The sequence below is a fragment of the Poecilia formosa genome, unplaced genomic scaffold (assembly GCF_000485575.1).
Source record: "Poecilia formosa unplaced genomic scaffold, Poecilia_formosa-5.1.2 Scaffold581, whole genome shotgun sequence".
Taxonomy (NCBI): Eukaryota; Metazoa; Chordata; class Actinopteri; order Cyprinodontiformes; family Poeciliidae; genus Poecilia; species Poecilia formosa.
In genome coordinates this window covers 1-19,258 of record NW_006800520.1, presented here as the reverse complement: position 1 = coordinate 19,258, position 19,258 = coordinate 1, and the positions used below count along the sequence as shown (strand labels likewise).

Below are 19,258 nucleotides of genomic sequence, written 5' to 3'. Positions count from 1 at the left end.
ATGGGTATCAGGAGGAAAAAACCTGATCGGCACATCTCTAGTTTTAACCTTTAATAATTTTACTTTTTACCTATGATAACTGCGTTATAGTATACTAGTTTTTGTTTTTCTTGACAAAACTTAAGTTATTAAGTTAGTCATTGGCTAATTTTGGCACATGAATGCATTGTTCCTACCAAATAAGATAAATTTCATTAAAAACAATCCCTCACAGTTTATATAGTCGGCATCTGTACTCGGTGAGTGTTGCTGTGATGGTGCATTAACTGAGTAGAAAAATGTCAGATTTTTGAGTTTGCAGCCCTCCGACTCAACATTTTACTAAAAAACTCAAAAACATTCCTCGGGAATTACAAGCCCTAAGGGAAGATAAGCTCATCCTGGACCATAACTCTGAAAAGCACAATTTATTCAGAAGCATGGGAAGACATTCTGACTCTGCCTTGCAGAATCTCAGTATGTAACTGATATAAAGACATGCAATATAATATTTTACACATTGTATGCATATCTCCATATATATATCTAGCAAGTACACACCAGGAAGTTCCCCAGATGTAAAGGGACTAGAATTATTGAGGCTTTCTGGTGAGCAGTATGTCGAGACGTTGGCTCTGCTCCAGGACAAACACTTGTTTGGTTCAGTGCTGCGTCTCCTTGGGTTCATATCCAGTCACAGTTCCTATCGATGTTGGCCAGAAAGTCGAAGATGCTTAAATGGGTTGGTTGTGCCGCCCCTTTGATCCAGCTATGGAGAAACTTCATTTCTGAAGTTATTGTATTAGAAAGAATGAGATACTGTCTGAATGGGAAACTCTATGCTTTTAAAAAAGATGGGAATATCTGCTCGAATACTTCAAAATCTCAAAATTAAAAGATCAGTAATGTGAACCCGAATGATGTATACATTTAAGTTTATGTATAATTTGGTTACTTTTCTCAAATAACTGCTGTAATTTATGTACTTGCCTCCTGTTTTTTTTGTTCTCTACATCAGAGATGTATAAGTTTTGTCCTCTGATTGTTCGTTTCTTTTTTTCCTTCCTTTCTGTATAAATGTTCAAAATACCTAATAAACATGAAAAAAACATTCCTCAGAAGAGGCAATATGAAAACAAGCATAAAGCCACAGACCTGATTAAAAGTTTTAAAGTGCAGCTCCTTGAAGATGGCGTCGCGGTCCTCCACCTCCATCCAGCCCGTCGCCCGGAGCTCCATCACCAGCTGGTCCCGGTCTGCAGGGCTCAGCCAATGAGAGTCTGACGACTGGACACAACAAGCCGCTCCAAGTTATTAAAATCAAACATTTCTACCACCGAGTTCAGGCTCAGTTTTACTGGATTTCCTTCAGATTTATAACTGCAGAGCAGCAACAGCCTCATGGCAGCCGTCAGGGTGACGCTGCTCATTGTGGGATTTCCTCTGCAGTTTACTCTGCTTTTCCAAACAAAAAAAAGTTATTTTTAGACATTTTTTTCATGTTAAGATATATTGTTTAGGCTTTTGTGATGAGAAAATGTTTGCACAAATAATATCTGTATTATTTGCGATATTATTTGAGACTCCTAGTGCTCTAGCTACTATTAAGTTATTCTGTAAATAAAACATAACATATATGCTGTTTTGGTTAAAATTACTGCAATAAAAGGGTAAATTTACAGGACTCATTGAAAATTACTTGTCTAAATAATATTTATTTTTTATATTTTTGTATCAGTAGCATATATTTAAACCAATCTGGCTATTAGGATCATAATAAAACAGGATCTAGCAAATGTACTGGTGCAAATTTAATAATTTGCTCACTAAACTAAAACAAAAATAAATAGCAAAGAATTGGATTCAACCTTAACCATCCATTTTCTACCACCTTGTCCCTTAGTGGGGTCAGGCTGCTTCTCCAGCTAACGTTCTGGGCGAGAGGCGGGGTCACCTGTCCAGGTCGCCAGTCTGTCGCAGGGCAACACAGAGACAGACAACCACACACACACTCACACCTAGGGAGGATTTAGAGAGACCAATTAACCTGACATTCATGCTTTTGGACTGTGGGAGGAAGCCAGAGTACCCGGAGAGAACCCACTCTGCACAGGGAGAACATGCAAGCTCCATGCAGAAAGACCTCAGGCTGGGAATCAAACCCAGAACCTTCTTGCTGCAAGGCAACAGCTCTACCAACTGCACCACTGTGCAGCCTAATGTTAGTCAGATTATCAGATTACAATAATCTGATTTCTTCATTATAAGAGAAAGCAATAGCAGTTTTCTACAGTATATGTGCATCTTTAGATACAGAAGATAATGTAATTCTTTAAATTAATTAAGGCAAGTGTACAGATTTATGATCAACAGTGAGTCACCTTCGTTAAATTGGAAGCTGCTGCATCAGGAGATGTTATTAGATACCTAAACGATGGATTAGTTTTTAATGTGTCAGTTATTAGTTTAAATGTATTGTAATATTGTTGTCCTCTTTGAATCCATTCGTGTTTTATTTTGTGGACACCTGGGTGCAGTTTGTTTAGTCTCCAGCAGGTGGAGGAGTTTCCGTCAATGCTGCTAGTCACATTTCCTAACAAAATCTGAGCTACTATTTCACGGTGCCTTTACTTTGTCGTGCATGTTTCTCTGTATTTTATTGTAATAAACTCCTAACATTGTGATTTTAAATGTCTTTTTCAGCGCGCTCCAAGTTTCTTAAATTGTTTTTAGTTCCTTATTCCCAAACTCTTGCGCGATATTATAAAATTAACAGAAGCCCGGAGAGATTTTAAATAAATGTTAACATAGCACTAACATGACAGAAAGTAACAAAATACATTTAGCGTAATTAAACGGATGTGTGTTTTTCGTCATGACACAAACTAAAAGCGACATACGCCGCCGCTTCTACAAACTTTCCCCCATGAAGAAACACCGTCGGGAAAACAACTCTGGCGTCCCGCTCGTCTTTTAAAGACGCTAATTAACATGAATGCTAACAGAAAAGCGCGGCTGTTGCTCTCACCATTTTAGAGTAGTTTCTGTGGAGCGGAGGTTTCCTTAGGCAGTTCAACCGACTGCAGGACCGAAAGCTGCTCGTCCTCAGGATGAACGTTAACGCAAACATGTCTGTTTCACTTTATTTACCCTTTACAACCTGTTCTACGCAAACGTGCGTCCTCCGAGGTCCTGACTCACGTTCAACGTAGCTGTTCACCTCACTGCCTGATCAAAATCACCCGAAAGGAGTCAGCCTACACAAAAACTAGTAAAAAAATAAAAAATAAATGTATACACGTAGTTATTAAAATAATTTGTGTATAGCAATAGAAACATTTCATTGACTTTTTTTTCTTTTACATCTAACCTTTAACATTCACTCTCACAGGGGGCACAACTAATGGTCACCAAATAATTTTACTTATTTACACTTGAGTCAATTTATTTATTCATATTTAACTTACTTATTTCACACTTGTGTTGTTGTATTACTATATATAATATATACTATATTTACTAATAATATTTTGGATGGGAGTAGCTTCTCAAAAATTAAGCAATAAGTAATTTTCTAGGGGATCAATAAAGTGTATTTTATTTTCTAGGCGTATTAGTAACCCATTTTAGCAACAAAACTGCCAGGAAATTAGAAGGATGTAAGGGAGGTTAGAAATATCAGTATAGTTTTGTTTTTTTCATAGTTTATCCAGATCAGAAAACAATAAAAGCATATTAAGTTAATTTCTGGTCCGTTTTGTTGCTTAAATCATGACTTGTTATGAAATTATTCTTATAAAATGGAGTTTCTTTCTTGAATACGTAAGAAGGCAATCATGTAAAATATTTCTGCTTTATTTTTTGTTTGTAAAGAAATTGAGGTGTGACTAACATGCTACACGCGTCACATTTGCTTTATGTGATTTGAACTTTGAACTCTAAGATTATTGCCCACCACTGAGGGGAAACCAACTCAAAAAGCTATGAAATATTACCAATTTTTAAAACATAAACCACAACATTTCGCATATTTTATTTGAATCTAAAACATTTTTGAATGAAAAACTTTGCAGTGTGATTATTGTGTTTTCAGTCCTGGTGTTCGTGCTCCTGTCCCGGTATGAGCCAGCGCAGGCTGTCCGCCCGCAGGATGGCGTAGACGATGAAGGCCGTGATGAAGAGGATGGAGAAGACGAGCAGCCAGTCGATGCCTCTCACCGGGATGCTGGACAGGGGCCCCTTCCGGTCTCCCTCTGTCACGTCTCTGTTGGGGCCCGCTTCAAACCCTGAAACCAAAACATTCTGCTTTAACCTCTTAGTTTATCTAAATTTTATTTCTTTACACGTCTGAAAAGTCCTCAGAAACACCAGCCTTCCCCTGGGAGCCAGCTGACGATTATAGACTATAATCAATGATTTAAACTTCACAACATTTGCTTAGACATTGACCTTAAGCAATAAAATTCATTAGATATTTACATAATTGCTTCTGTCAGAAATGTTTGATGTAAAATTTTTGATGGCTAAATTAGGGTTAGAGTGCGGGTTTTGATGTCTTTGATGTTTTTAATGTTTTTATCTTTACTTTTCATCTAGTTATTAACTTCTTTTAATTTCTCTTTCACCCCGTCTATGTAAACCCCCTGGAAAACGAATCTATGTCTAGGGGTGTGAGAATCCTTGTTAAATGACGTTGAACTAAAGTCCTACGGGGTTTAGAGTCCCAGTTGACGGCGTTTCAACTAAAAACCTGGAGGTTTGACTAAAGTCCCAGAGGGTTGGAGCCCCAGTTAAACGATGTTCACAGAAGAAAAATGAGCAGAAAGTTCTCTGAAATTCCAAGTAGGTTTGAATTTAACAGGAAAAGGAGAAATTACAAGACTATCCCAATGTAAACATCAAAGCACATGTTTCTAACTATTATCTTTTTTTATCAAACTAAAAAAAAGTGCAAAAACATGTTTGTTGATTTATTCATCACTCAATACATTTTATTTCTAAAGCAGCTAAAAGTCCTGCACACAATGATAAACAATAAACCCACAATGCAAAAAACAATTCAATCATCATGTATGAAAAATTAACGACTGAGCAGAAAAATTCATGGACCAGAAATAAAGTGATCACTTAAATATTATTTCCTATGCTTTTAATTAACAGGAGAAAACATTAATTTATTGCCAATCAGAACCGATCAAGAGGCAGCTGACCGACTGATCGGTTCACCGAGCTGAAAGCTGCACCCATATCCAGATCACACACACACACACACACCGGTCACCCCCTGCTGGCTCTACCTGTCTGGTTGGTGATGAAGGAGGTGAGCATCTCCAGCGTGCGGTCCGTGTGGTTGAAGCGAGCCATAGGTTTGGCCCCCTGGAACAGCAGGATGTTGGGAACGGCCACCGTCCCAAACCTGGTGGAGAGACTGGCAGCCAAACGCAACCGGGACAAAAGTTCAAGAGATGGAAACTATAAACACAACTTATGGTTCCTTATTTAATTACTACTAATTTATCAATTTCAGCACTGAGAGAGAAAGCTTTGCAAATAATCGACTTACGATTAATTGTCAATCTATGCTTCATTAGATTAAAATTAATTCCAATTGATTAATTAATGACGTCCGCTGACTGATTAGTGTTTGGAAGTCAAGCTACAGTGTTGTAGTACAAAATTAACAATTCAACATGTTTCTATTCAAGTAAAAGTAAAAAGTATCCGTCCAAGAAATGACTCAAGTAAGAGTAAAAAAGTATTTGGTAAAAAGTTACTGAAGTAACGAGTAACTGATCAAATTATCAATCATTTAAGATTTAAAAATTACATCATCAGATGGACAAAAATGTAAAGTTAAGTGGAAATGTTGGTATTTTAAGAACTAAAATGTCAATAATTTATATAAGGAACAAAAATGAACAAAATTAGGCAAAACAAAAATTTTCCAAATCAGTTTCTTTCAATAAAAAATATGAAACTAATAAAAACTGCAGGTGTGAGTCTGACTGGTGAGTTTTTGGTTAAAACATGTTTTTCATTCAGTGGGAAGAAAATCCAGAAGTTTTACTTCAGTAAAAGTAAAAAGTACAGCGTAGTAAAAATACTCCTAAAAATAAAGTTTTTCAGCTCAACTCTGCATACGAGACAAACTGGTTCCTGCTGAACAAGTTGCTCATTATTACATCTGTGGTGAAGAAAATGTCTAGTTTGCAGTTTGGCTCAAACTGTTTATTTAAACTGAACTCGACAATCATAAGGAAACTAAGCCACAGAGTGAATAAAACTAAAAGGAATCGTGTTTTTAACGGAGACGCAGCAGGAAATGAGGCGTATTCACACCCTACAGAGGTTACATCCACCTGCTGTGCTGCGAGGCATCCAGTGCCAGGAAATGCATGCTGGGAAAAACGCGGGGCAGGGCGTTGAAGTGCGGCGCCAGTTTGGCTGAGAACTGACACCAGGCTGTGAAGAACAGAACCACAGAGCACTCTGTGCTGTTGGCGTTGAGAAAATCCATCAGGTCCTGAAAGAAAGGAGCAAATCCTCACTTTGCTGCTCAGTTACAGTAAAAACCTCTGAAGTTTTACTGGCTGGAACAGAAAACAAGCAGATCAGCCTCTGTAAGATAAATGAGGTGTTTAAACAACAACATCCTAACAGTTAAAGACCATCTGACTGTTTGTGTCCTTGAGTTTCTTTAGATCATCTGGACCTTTAGGACCTTTTCACCTAATTCAGTCTGTCAGACAGGAGCCATTTATCCTGGATTAATTACTAGAAACCAAAGCAGTTTCCAACCTGGGTGCAGCTGCTGAAAATTAGTTCATTCATGACTTACCAGTGAGGGGATTACATTTTTAAAACGTCCCAGGTTGAAATTGAAAATGACAGCAAAAAACACAAATTTTGCAAAGTATTTTTGTTTAGTTTCTCCTGCAAATATCTTAGTTCATTTTAAATTAGACGAAACTAACTTAAAACTAACTTTCAGCAAGATAAAATAAAATGTTTTTGTTACATAGACAGATGATTTCATTTATAACAAGATATGTTTCCCAAGTTATAAGTGAAATCATCTGGCAGGGGATCTAGACCTTTTTCATCAATATTAAAAAATAACTGACTTGAAACAAGCTCTTGCTGAAAAGTTACTTGTAAGTTAGTTTTGTCTTATTTCAAATAGATATTTTCACTAGAGACTAGACCAAAGTGATGTTTTGTGTTTTTGCATTGTGACAGATTTCACAGGAAGAAGCACCTGTGAGGCGTTGAGGACCTGAACGGTGAAGCTCTCCAGTCCTGTGACGTTCCTCTTGTCACAGTTCACTTTATACGTCTTTGCTGTCTCTGTGGTGTTCGTTTCTTCAGCTGGGAGTTCTGCAGGGACCATCTCCAGAGTGACCTGGAGGTGAAACAATAAAAGTAAAGGTTCTGGGTGATGTTTTCAGCCCTTCAGTCATTTCACAGCAGCTTGTATTTCAGTTTCTGAGCTCCAGCTGAAGAACCTGCTGCATTGATTCTGCTTCCGGTTCCTCCAGCAGCTCCAGGTCTTCGGCCTGCGCAGGCGAGACGCACCGATCGCCGTTCCCATCGCAGGGGGGAGAGAAGCCTGACTGGAAGTCCTTCACGTTCCTGGGAATCAGGGATTCGATGTCAGACGGATCGATCGGGGTTTCAGTCCCCATCACCGCGTCTGCGATTTCAGCCGTCTTAAACTGCCGTCTGGGCAAAGAGTCCAACTCCTCCGACTCAACAAAGCTGGGTTTATTCTCCGACTCCTCTGACAGAACAACCTGAGGAGACTCATCAGTTCCTGAAGAAAAACAGAAGATATCTCACTCAACATTTCTAATGTGGTTCAGTCAGGAAGGTTCAAACACAAATCTCACAGAGAGGAGGGGTTCCCTTACGAAACCCCTCCTCTCTGTGAGAGGAGAGGTTAAAGCTGCAGTACTAACTTAAAAAATAAATATGGTTTGCCAACACTGATGCTCCACTAATATTTATAAACATTTTTCACTATACATTATCCTCTGTTAGTTTTTATTTTATTTAATCTTGACCAAGTGTGCATTTCAGATTTCTATTAAATATGGGTTAATTTTTAAATGTTTTATCCAACTTGTTTATTCCAAAACTTACTTGACAGAAGAGTCAAAAATATAATGTAAAACTGTATTTATAATCTATAAAGAAGATATAATACAGATCTTTATATCTGTGGCAAACAACTACCTATTTTATTAAGTGGGAAAAAATATTATCACATTTACATGTGTTTAAATTAGCCAGCTTAAGATATTAATGAAAAATGGCGTCACATTACAAGACGATAAATTGACTTAAACACAAATATAAGCAACACAGAACCTTTAATTAGTGCTTCTATATACAATCTTAACATAAATGTTATACTTATTAGCATAATCGTCGGTTAATTTTCACAACATTGACAGTTAGTGTCCTACCTTCTGCTGTCTCAGCCGATAGACTCAACATGGCGGGACTATGAAAAATGAATAACAAAACAAACGTTATAAAAGGTTTACGATACTTCCGCGACATATTTTAGTTTCTAAGACGACCAGGCGGTCAGAGAAGTGATGATGAGGCCATTATGATGAGATGTGAGAGCAGCATTTGTTTCCTAGGAACAAATATTTCGCACTGTGGCGGAACTATATAAAAGATACACCGCAAATTATAACTTCCGGGGTGCTAATGCAACGTTTGATTACGTAAAGAATGAATAATAAGAAATTCTAAACAATATTTTGCATAGATTTAAGGTTGATGCACATTTTATCTTATTTTTGTCATTTACAAATAAATTTTTACTTTTTTTAACTTTATATTTTAACTTAACTTTCTTGAATATTGTCAATAATGATCATTCTTACGGTTATTATTTCTATATTATTATGTAACGTCTCCTTAATCCTCTATTATTTTTTTTAGTTTTATTTGCTGATATTACGTATTGTGTTGTGTAGGAGATCTTTTTATGTTTTTATTCAGACTAAAGTATATTTTAGGGCTCATGGGGGAACAAAAACTAACATGTGCTTCCAGATTACTTTAGTAGAGCTTTTTCTTCTTTCATTGCTTTCAAATTACTTCCAGAATAATTTCATTTTTTTCGATTAGGCCTGCAAATAAAATGATCAAACCCATTGTTTTAAGGTTAAATTTCATAAAAGCTTTAAAGAAAAATCTTTAACAATATAGTGGAAGCTCTTTTTTCTTTTAGATGCAAAAGAACATGATGTTCTTTGTGAAGGAATGAAAAGGTTTAAATGTACAATAAAACTTAACTTAAACTCAGGTAAAAGGGAAGTGGGAAGTTTTTGTGCAGCAGATCTATAAAAAATTACCTTCCAAGAACAAAGTATAACTTTATAAATCCACTGAGGATAATCATCCACTCCCAGTGAATTTATAATGAAGGAATACTTGTTTTTTTGTACAAAAAACATGTACAAAATGTTTTTTTAAAATTTTTTAAATGAACAAAAGAACAACTTAAAATCAGGTAAATGTTGGCTAAAACATCTAAACTATTTTAGATGTTTTTATTTCATTTTTTACCTTAATAGTTAATGAAGTGACATTAACGTTAATCCATCATATCATTACATAGTACTTAAATATTACTACAGGAGTTAACATCTATAAATGTCTTTATATTGACATACACTGTGAAAAAAAGGCTTTTCAGACACTGAACAACAAACACTACAGTCAGAAAAGCAAAACAGTCAGAAAAACAAAGAAAAAATGACTGAAGTGTTGTTTTTTTATTTATTACACAGCTTTTCAACATTTCACAACAATCATGCAGGAAGAGTATGAGAATCTGTACAAAGCTTTACAAGCTTTGCCAATCACACAGGAATGACTGGGCTTCACATTTTCTCCAAAACACAAACGTGAGATAAAGCTGCAGGCGGAGAGACACAAAACGGTAACAGAGATTAAACTATTGATAACTGGGATCCTTGGTTTGCAATGTCTTGCTTCAAATAATAAGAATCAAGAATTGTTTAGGTATTCTTTCTCCTCCTTTCAAACAAACAGTGGATCTCAGGCCTAATATTAGCTGACACAATGAGGTAAAGTTTTTCTAAATTCATACCAGCATCTATCTTTTTAACAAAAATTAGCTTCAGTTTAATATCTAAATCCCAGAAGATAATTAAGATACAATATATGAATCAAATTTTCACTCTATTCTCATTTTTACCAGCAGTTTTTATAGAAACTTGGAACCAGTTCTTGGGATTATTTATTCCATAGTTTTAAGCTAAATAAATGTTAGCTTTTATTCTTAGAATTTCACAACAACAGATTAATGATCAGATTGTCACAAAGACAACACAAATAATGATAACTCTTATTAATGGAGAGTTAATAATGATAATTCTACGTTAATAAAAACCTTCTGCCACAGTAAAGGCAGAAAATTTACATTTAATTGTTAGCGCTAATGAAATCATGCTAATGCTAGCTCCTCCTGCTAACCAGCAGGATGTGAAGCTATAAATTATTTAAAAATAATAATAATAATATTGTTTGGAAAAACAAAACATCAGATCTTTAAAATATTCCAGAATATTAAATATGTAAGTTTTACAGTATGGATGGACTCATTGGCCTTATTTTAACAGAATCTTGTAAAGACAAAGTTAATATAAAAACAGTCAATATTTATGACAAAAGTAAAGACTAAAACTCTCATTTAACAATTTAGTTAAAAATTAAACTAAAACAGCAGAAATTATTTTTTTTTATCTGATGGAGGTTAAATATTAAAGTGTTAAAAATAAAACACAAATCTGAGATCTTTAGAAATTTGAAATTGTGATAATATACACAGAAATACAAAGCAGAGAAATCTTTAGTGTTTTATTATTTTAACATAAATTATTTTAGTTTAATTGTTGTTAACGATTCTTTCTCAAATTAACGTGCCATGTCAGTGTAAAAAAACCTCCTAATTAACCATTTTACTTGGGAAAAAGAAATGCCTTTTCAGGGCCGATGTGTGAATGTGGCGGTGCAGCAGGACTTTATGCTAACCCAGCACAAGCTTCACTGTAAAGTGAAAACATTAAATCTAACAATAACACAGTCAGAATATTTTAGTTTATACCTTTGAAGCCATCATGACAGTTTGAAAGAAAAAAAATCTGATTTAAATCAGGAAATTGGATTTTTAGTGTTTGGTGTCAAAAAGGAATCTGTGTTTATTATCCACATACAAAACCTTAGAGATTTAAATTGCCTAAAATCTAGATAGAAAGTGTACATTATTATTTTGTGTTTTGTTTCACCACAAATTATATTTATTTTTAATAATGCTATTCAAACCAAACTCATGCTAGCTTCCTTAGCTAGCTGTGGCGGTGTAAACTGTTTTCTGATTTTGGGTAAATTAAATGAACCTCACAGGGACAGCCTCACATTTCTAAACATTTTCAGGAAATCAGGACAAATCTTTCAGTTTCACATTTCTGAAGAACTTCAGGAAATTAGCCTGAAGATTAAGACAAGAGGACAAAATGTAAATATAAAGACAGATGATAAGTTTAACAATAAAGACTACAACTAGCATTCCTGACACGTACTTTGAATAAAAAATGATTTAAACCAAAGTGTATCTGTTAAACAGATAAAATGTGATACAGAGAGATTATTTCTTTCACAGCATAACAGATTAATAGAAAAATCAGACATAAAGCAGCTGATATGAAAGCCTTTTCATTTTAGCATCTAATGCAACAAGTTTTACTTCACCCATGTTTTGTTAATGATATTGTTTGTTATTTACATTTTAATGTTGAATCGAACCTTTTGAGATGCTGCGTTCTTTGGTAAAGAAGAGTTAAAAAGTCTTTTTCAGAACATTTGTTCACACTGCACAGATAATCCAAACATTTCATAAAACGCACACGAGTTAAAAGACCAGAAAAGTAAAAAGCAAAGAATGCATACAGTAAATTATTGCACCAAATTGATCAATTTTAAATGGTTTCCAAGAAGAGCAACTTAACGAAGTTGAACTAAACTTGGACTAGGCCATATTTCTGGATGGGGCTTCATAAAAACATTAGTTTTACATAAAGTTTGATTTCAAGGCTTATGATGAAACTAGAAACACACAAAAATAAATAAAACAAATACATATAAAGCTGGAGCTTAAGTCACACTGACAAAACAAACAAACCAGAGTTTATCTTGTAAAAATTAAAATGCCAATACATAATTACTAGGCTCCCAGACAGAAAGGTGAAAGAATCTTTCTATATAATATAATCATAATGTGATAGTCATGTTTCTACTCGCTGATACTTTGTTGGAACAATTAGTCAGAAACAAACAAATAAGAAACATGGATTCATATTTACTCCTCAGATATTTTCTGATTTCAAAAACCATCTTGTTTATCTACAGTTATTAATAATGAGGTAATGTTTATCATACATTGAGATATAATTACACGTGGATAATGTGTAGAAAAGTATTGCCTTAAAAAAAATCTACAAAATGCGTCTGTAATGAAACATAAGTGGAACGATCCATCGTTTGGGAAAACCACTGAGGAATTTCTAAAAATGCAGAATTCCACCAAGAAAACAGAAATGAACTAATTAAGTTTAAAAGGACAGATTGAATTCTGCAGGATGAACAATTATCCAAATCTTTGCAACATTCCTGTGAGAAACACTGAAAGAGAAAACACTTTTTTGTTTGGTATTCATAACAAAAGCAAACATTACAAGACAGATAACAGTCGTATTTGTCAGCCTGCAGGCCGAGGGAGCCGTCAGACAAAGACATGCAAATAACAAAAAGATATTTTGGGAGCAACATTTTGAGTTTCGGTCAGAAGAGTCCAAATAAACCGAGTTCATCTGAGTTATGGAGTTTAAGAGTCCAAACTGTTTACAGATTCATTTTCTGGGTGCAGAGACAGATCCCAGCATTCCTTCTCTTCTGCTTGGACTCTGCGTTCACATTAGCTTACAGGGTAAATACATTTCAGAAAATGAATAAACAGAGGGGTTTAAAAACATAACTTTAAAAGGATTTAAGCATCAAGTGAAAACTTTAGCAACAAAAAAACTGAGATCATCCAGGCAGAAACGTGGCTGGGAGAGAGACGCTGTTGTTTGTGAGCATAAAGTTTATCAAGTGGGAAAAATGATCTCAGTTTTTATTTTCCATGCAAACGGCTTACTAACATATTTATCAATGTCTGGAAGAGAACATAAACAAGAGCAACAAGCCTGAACACACCTGAAAGGAAACGAGATGGCATAATTATATTTGACCTTTTCATGATAAGAACAAGAACGAAACTCTAGTAACGTCACGTTTTCTTTGTTTCTCCTCCTGGGTCACATGATCAACAGCAGGATGTTACTACTGCCAGAAACCACGAAGAAGAGGAAGAAGACAGGAAGTGGTTGGAGGATGATGGTTTTTAATGACTTAATGAGTGAAAAAAACTTGTTCAAGTGAGATTTTATTTAATTATGTTTCCTATTTGATGGAAACACCATAATCATGAAATTTGCACACATTTGTAATTGAAGCACATAATGGAGAAATTAATTTTCCATTTTAAATGATGTTAAAATGCTACATATAAAGTGGAGCTGCTGCTCTGACAGGCCTGCTGTTCCCATGACGCTGTCGGAGATCTCCACCATTAGCATTAGAAACAAACGGCGGTTTATCAGGCGGCAGGCACACAAATGACAGCAAGACAACAAGAATTTGTTTTAAAAAGTGTCACAATTCAAAATGGCAGCCAGCCCCAACGGGAAGCAGCGGCGTTCCCGGCCAGGTCAGGGCGAGGTGGAGACGGTGCAGAGCCGGTCCTCGGCGGCCGCCTTGTCTTTGCAGGAAGGTTCACAGAGGACGTCTTTGTGCGGTAGAGGGTAGGGGAACGCCGCCGCGCTGCAGCTGCTGCTGTAAGCCAGTTTGTTGAGGCGGGAAAGGCCCTTGATGCTGCCGGGGGGCCGCCCGGGGCTGACCTTGTACCCCGCGGCCCGCGTGGTGCCGAGCGGCCTCCCCGGGCTCGTCTTGAACCCCGCGGCCCTGGTGGTGCCGAGGGGCCGCCCGGTGCTGGTTCTGTACCCGGCCAGCTTGGTGGTGCCCAGCGGCCGGCCGCGCCGGCCCGACTTCCCGGCACCTTTGGTCTTTTTCTTCGCCTCGCCGGGCGTTTGCTCCGAGCCTTTCAGGCCAGGCATTTTTCCAGGTGCGCGCGGGTCAGCACCCAGAAGGTCCTGTCTGTGGCACCCCAGCGGCTTGTGGCTCTGGGCGGGTAAGGCCATCGGCGCCAGCGTCATCTGCAGGGAGGCCGGCGGCGGAGGCGGGTAGAACTTGCTGGGCTGCGAGGCGCAGAGGTCGAAATGAGCGGCGGGGTGGTGAGCGTCCTCCGCCAGGCAGGACGGCCTGCTGCTCATGCAGAAGTCGCTGGTGGTCACCTGGCGCATCATCTTTGCTGGGGGTCAGAGTAACGGGTCGTTACTGGCGAGGAAACGCCGAGGAACTCACGGCTCCATGTCATGCAAAGTGCTTGAGACGGACTGAATAACTGTGACTGATTAGGAAAATAATTTAGAAAATCAATTAATCGCATGATAAACTAAAACAAAATCAATTTCCATTTGAATGATTTATTGTTTTTCTAAAAAAAAACTGAATGATAAAAGTTTTCAGTCTGGTGTTTTGGTTTTAACCTTTTTTGAAGGATAATTTTGTTTTCCAGAGTTTTCATAATTAATTTTGTTTCTGTAGTTTTGTTTATTTTGTATATTTAACATGTCTTCCAGTTCCAGTGTTAAATGGTCATTAGAATTTAATATTTATTGATCTTTGATAATCTGTTCTTATTATGCCAATAACATTATTTACTGGAAAATTGTCTCTAAACAATTTTATCTGTTATGGCAATAACTTCTGGGAAAATTTATCATCCAGCAAAATCTGCTACCTAGAAAATTTTTGTCTATATGTCGATGATATGATGTTATTATTTAAAGACCCAAAAACATTCCAGCTGTTATTAAACATCTGATTTTCTGCACTGATATACAATATTAGTAATAGTTTTTATGTTCAAGTCTAATATTTCTATTTCTAATAACTGCACAGTATTTTCTGTTATAATCTTGAACAGTATAATATTTTTATTGTTTATCTTGTTTTTATTTTTTTTCACACTTTCTATGTGAACTTTAATAAAACTGTTTCTATTTTATTCCTCAACAACTGAAACAATCAAAAATAATTAATCAATTCAGTAAAATTATTCAGTAAACTGAAATAAATCTGCAATTCTTCTGTTAGATAATCTAAAATAGGATTAGATTAGATAGGATTATATCATCTACTGTGGACAAACCAGACCACACGCATCCCTCTCACTGATCCACATTTTTTACCTTTCGATACGATATCTGAGGATTAGTACCGACCGATATCGATACAGATTGACTTAAAATGTTTCCTTTTGTAAACACAGACACAAATGAATTGAATTACAAATTTATTTGATAACCTAAATCCACCAACAGCTTCAGCAGCTTGTTTGTAAAAACAACTTTGACCGGTTGAGTCAGAGCAGGAGAAAAACAAAGAAACAAACCGTCTAGAACCATACGTTAAAATAAACTGCAACAAACTTTCAAATGATTCAGGAACTGTAACTAGGAATTATAAATTAGCGTAAAATACATAATCTCACTTTCTGGCAGAAAAGCAAAATGAAAAAACTTCCTCAAATTAATTTCATATTTTTCATGTTAGTAAACCAACTAAATAATGGTTTAAGTTCTTAGACGGTAAAATCTCTACATTTTAGTGGCAAAATAAACCACAAAGAATAAAGTTATCAAATCAAAACAATGTAGAAATTCTTACAAATGCAAATCTGAAAAGTTATGGCGGCGGCCATTACACTCTAAAACCAACAAACTCAACTTTTTAGTAATAAATCATCACATGTTCAATTAAAATGAGATCAATAGTTTCCATTCTGATTATTAATATAATTTGAAACAAAAAACTGTCTTTATGGTTTTGGTTGTGTTTCATTTTGGATAATTAACATATCTTCCAGTTTCAGTGTGAAGGTTTATTGGTCTGACACTGACATAAAGCAACAGTCTTCAGTCAGAGGATTCTTCAGATTCACTGCAACACTGACTGCTACAGTATCACCATCCACAACCTTTTACAGTTTTTGAACGATCTGAAATATAATTTGAATTTTGGATGAAGAAAGCATCTTTTAATTGATTTGAACATAACATTGAACATAATTTAAATTTATGTGGCGTTCAAATTTACATTTGCTTTAAATGGGGGAAGGGCCTATGGAAGACCAAAACTGACATAATTAAAAATAAAAGCAGAAGTATATATATTTTGTTCTTCCTTTTCCTTACACGAGTTTCTTAAATATATACATTTCTTGGTGAAAGGTATGTTTAAGTTAAAGGGAATATATATATGTATGTATGTATGTATGTATGTATGGTTGTCCCCTAAAATCTCTTTGTTAAATAAAACAGTGACCTAATTTTCCTCGAACATCAGAACCTCGAGAAAAGTGCAGATTTCCCTCCGACCAAACCAAAAAGCGCAGATTAATCAACAAACATAAAGTTAATTAACATTTTACTCTCTAAATATCTTCATTTATTCTCTGATGGGATTAAATCACATCAATAATGACGTTAGAGTGATGTAGAGTTTACTATCAAATACACCATCTTTACTGTTTTCCATTCACAAATAAATACGCGCACATGGATTCCGCATCTTTGCGTCCAGACACAAAAACCGCTCGGTGACTCCGGCTGCCTCCAGCCTGGTTCTGGCCCGGATAGCGGTCCAGCAGAAAACATGGCAGCATCACGAAAAAAGTGACGATATTTTAAGTAAGAAAATCTTAAAACTCTCGGGGTTACTGTACCTCGATTGTTCGTAGATCAAGCAGAAGGGTTAAGGAGAAAAATGATCTTTCATCCCTCAAAGCGGGAGTCGGTCCATTTTCTCCCCTGTTATTTTTCCACCTCACGGCTCGGTTCGGTTCGGTTCGGCTCAGCGTGAAGTCAAACACATAGAACCGGTTCGACGTGAGCGGCAGCGAGGCCGAAGAAACGGTTCCTTTATTCCTCAGCTCCGGCGGTTTGGATAAGAAACGCAGCCATTTTCCATTAAAAATTAATAAGAATGGAGAGCGCAGTCTGAGCATGCGCAGCGCAGCCGAACAGCGGCTGAGGTTTCCAGCCTTTCCGCCTCATGAGACGCTTTGACACGAAAAACAGGAGCGATTATCGGCCGCAGGTGAATGAAAAGGGAAAGTTTTGCTTCATTTTTAACAATGCTGTCGAGAAAACATCAGTAGCTGAGTGGTAATGCTTTCTAAACGCCGCTCGCTGTGACGGTGGGAATTCCGTTCCTTTTTAGGAGATCCGCATCATTTGGCTCATCACACCAAAATGATTCAGCTTCCAAAAAGTTTGTAATTTCGTCCAACAGTTCAATAAATGTGAATAACATCGTAAATGTACTCCACTCTTACATGTTTCTGATCACACAAGTTTTAATATCAAAGAGCACATTAAAGAAGCAGTTTCAAAATGATTTCAGTTGTGAAAGTATACAATCACCATGATTACATTCAACCATGATCATTTATTACTGCATGCCTGAACGAATAAATCGAGATAGAACCTGTCTGACAACATGAAGTAGGCTACAAGATGTAAAATTAGCAATTTGTAATCTTACTGGGAATCATTTGAAAACTGAGTTCAGGTTGATTATGTTTGATATTAAAATTGGTTTGATATCTAACATTTAAGATAATTTTTGCAGCACTGCTGATTTATTAGACAGGACAATATATTTCAAACATTTATTTCTGCTAATTTGAGCTATTAATAGTAAAAAAAAAAAAAAGATTAGATCCAGATGTGCAGAATTATTTATTTTTCAAGTTTAAAGCCCAAAACTGCCACAAATCATTACTTACACAAATTATTTAAGAATATATTTGTAGACATGATTATTTAAATAAAATTTGATATGCATACATTATTTAAATGTATATTAAATTGTTTCATGAATAAATGCATTTTTAAGCCTGTGTTCACTGCATGTTCAAAGTATCCTGAATTATTTAAATACATATTTTATGTCATGAATTGTTCTCAACTGTGAAAGTGAGTGGGCGGAGCAAGATGAGCGATTTAGTTTCATTGGTTAGTTAGTTGCATGGCAGCCAATCAGAGAGAGGGTAAAATTTGATTATGACTCCAACATTAAATGCAGATAAAGGATTAAAAGGAAGTTGTTCACTAAAACGAACCGGCAGAACAAGTCGGCTCGGTCGCCGCAGACACATCTGGATCCCACTGCTTATAAATAATATAAAGACCAAGAGCTGCTGAATAATTAACTATATCTGAGCACATTGCCTTTATTTCTTCAGCAACCAGAAAACTAGAAATATTTTATCTTTGCATCAACATAATATTTGCAAACAAATTTGACTTAAATTTGTTTTCCATTAAAAATAAAAACATACTTTAACCAGATCACTGGAGAAACGTGTTGCTTTAATGTTAAATGTGGAATGAGAGCGTAAGAAAAACGGCTGGACAGTCGGGGAAATACAAACTAAATCAATGAAACATTAAAACACAGATTAAAATATTCATCATCCACTTTGATGAAACTGCAGAGATAAACGTGACATCGGATTATCCTCGCCGCTTCCTCTACAGCACCTTGTAGCGGCCTTTGCTTGTTGGCTGGTAGGAATTTTGCTAAAGGAAAAAAGGAAAAAATGAGACAATTACACATTTTAAAGAATTTAAAACAGCAAATGTCACTTATGTATAGTCAACCAAACACAGTTAATCTGTAACGACACATACTAATCTGATGAGCTCTTCCTTTATTAGCCGTGTAATCTCCGTTTTGGCTTTCTGCACAGCCAGTTCACTCGCACCTAAAAGACAGAACAGAAACACTTTACTACAAGAAAAAAACCTCAAAATCAAAGTTCTCTGAGAATTAAGGACTTAGAAAGGCCTTAAGGCCTGAAACTCAAGAGAAAAGTAAAGCAAATAAGAATTAGCGCAAACAAGCTTATCACTTTATCACTTTAAAACATTCATGCATGTTTCCAAATGTAAAACTTTTAGTTATTAAATATTGTGCAAAGTAAAGATTTAACATTTCTTCTTCCTTA

The 19,258-nt window shown here is 36.1% G+C and overlaps 3 protein-coding genes across 3 annotated transcripts in view; all 3 read right to left on the bottom strand.

The window, feature by feature from the left end:
* LOC103129816 (pterin-4-alpha-carbinolamine dehydratase 2) overlaps positions 1-3,217 on the bottom strand; it is a 16,811-nt gene extending 13,594 nt beyond the window's left edge. Inside the window, exons 1-2 of the mRNA XM_007541015.2 lie at positions 3,008-3,217; positions 1,135-1,266 (exon numbers count right to left, since the gene is read on the bottom strand). Of these exons, the coding sequence (XP_007541077.1) occupies positions 1,135-1,266; positions 3,008-3,109 (234 nt within the window). The 5' untranslated portion in view covers positions 3,110-3,217. The remainder of the gene's footprint in view (positions 1-1,134; positions 1,267-3,007) is intronic.
* A 601-nt stretch (positions 3,218-3,818) lies between these two features.
* Positions 3,819-8,655, bottom strand: txndc15 (thioredoxin domain containing 15). The gene is made up of 6 exons (XM_007541014.2): positions 8,448-8,655; positions 7,485-7,792; positions 7,238-7,381; positions 6,339-6,502; positions 5,277-5,407; positions 3,819-4,265 (listed from the first exon to the last, which is right to left on the bottom strand). The coding sequence occupies exons 1-6, from the start codon at positions 8,542-8,544 to the stop codon at positions 4,069-4,071; spliced, it is 1,041 nt and encodes a 346-aa protein (XP_007541076.1). The 5' UTR covers positions 8,545-8,655; the 3' UTR covers positions 3,819-4,068.
* Positions 8,656-13,490: 4,835 nt separating this feature from the next.
* Positions 13,491-17,458, bottom strand: cunh5orf24 (chromosome unknown C5orf24 homolog). Its single transcript, XM_007541013.2, has 2 exons — positions 16,970-17,458; positions 13,491-14,491 (listed from the first exon to the last, which is right to left on the bottom strand). Exon 2 carries the CDS (start codon positions 14,484-14,486, stop codon positions 13,833-13,835), a length of 654 nt encoding a protein of 217 aa, XP_007541075.1. The 5' UTR covers positions 14,487-14,491; positions 16,970-17,458; the 3' UTR covers positions 13,491-13,832.
* Between the last annotated feature and the right edge of the window lie 1,800 nt (positions 17,459-19,258).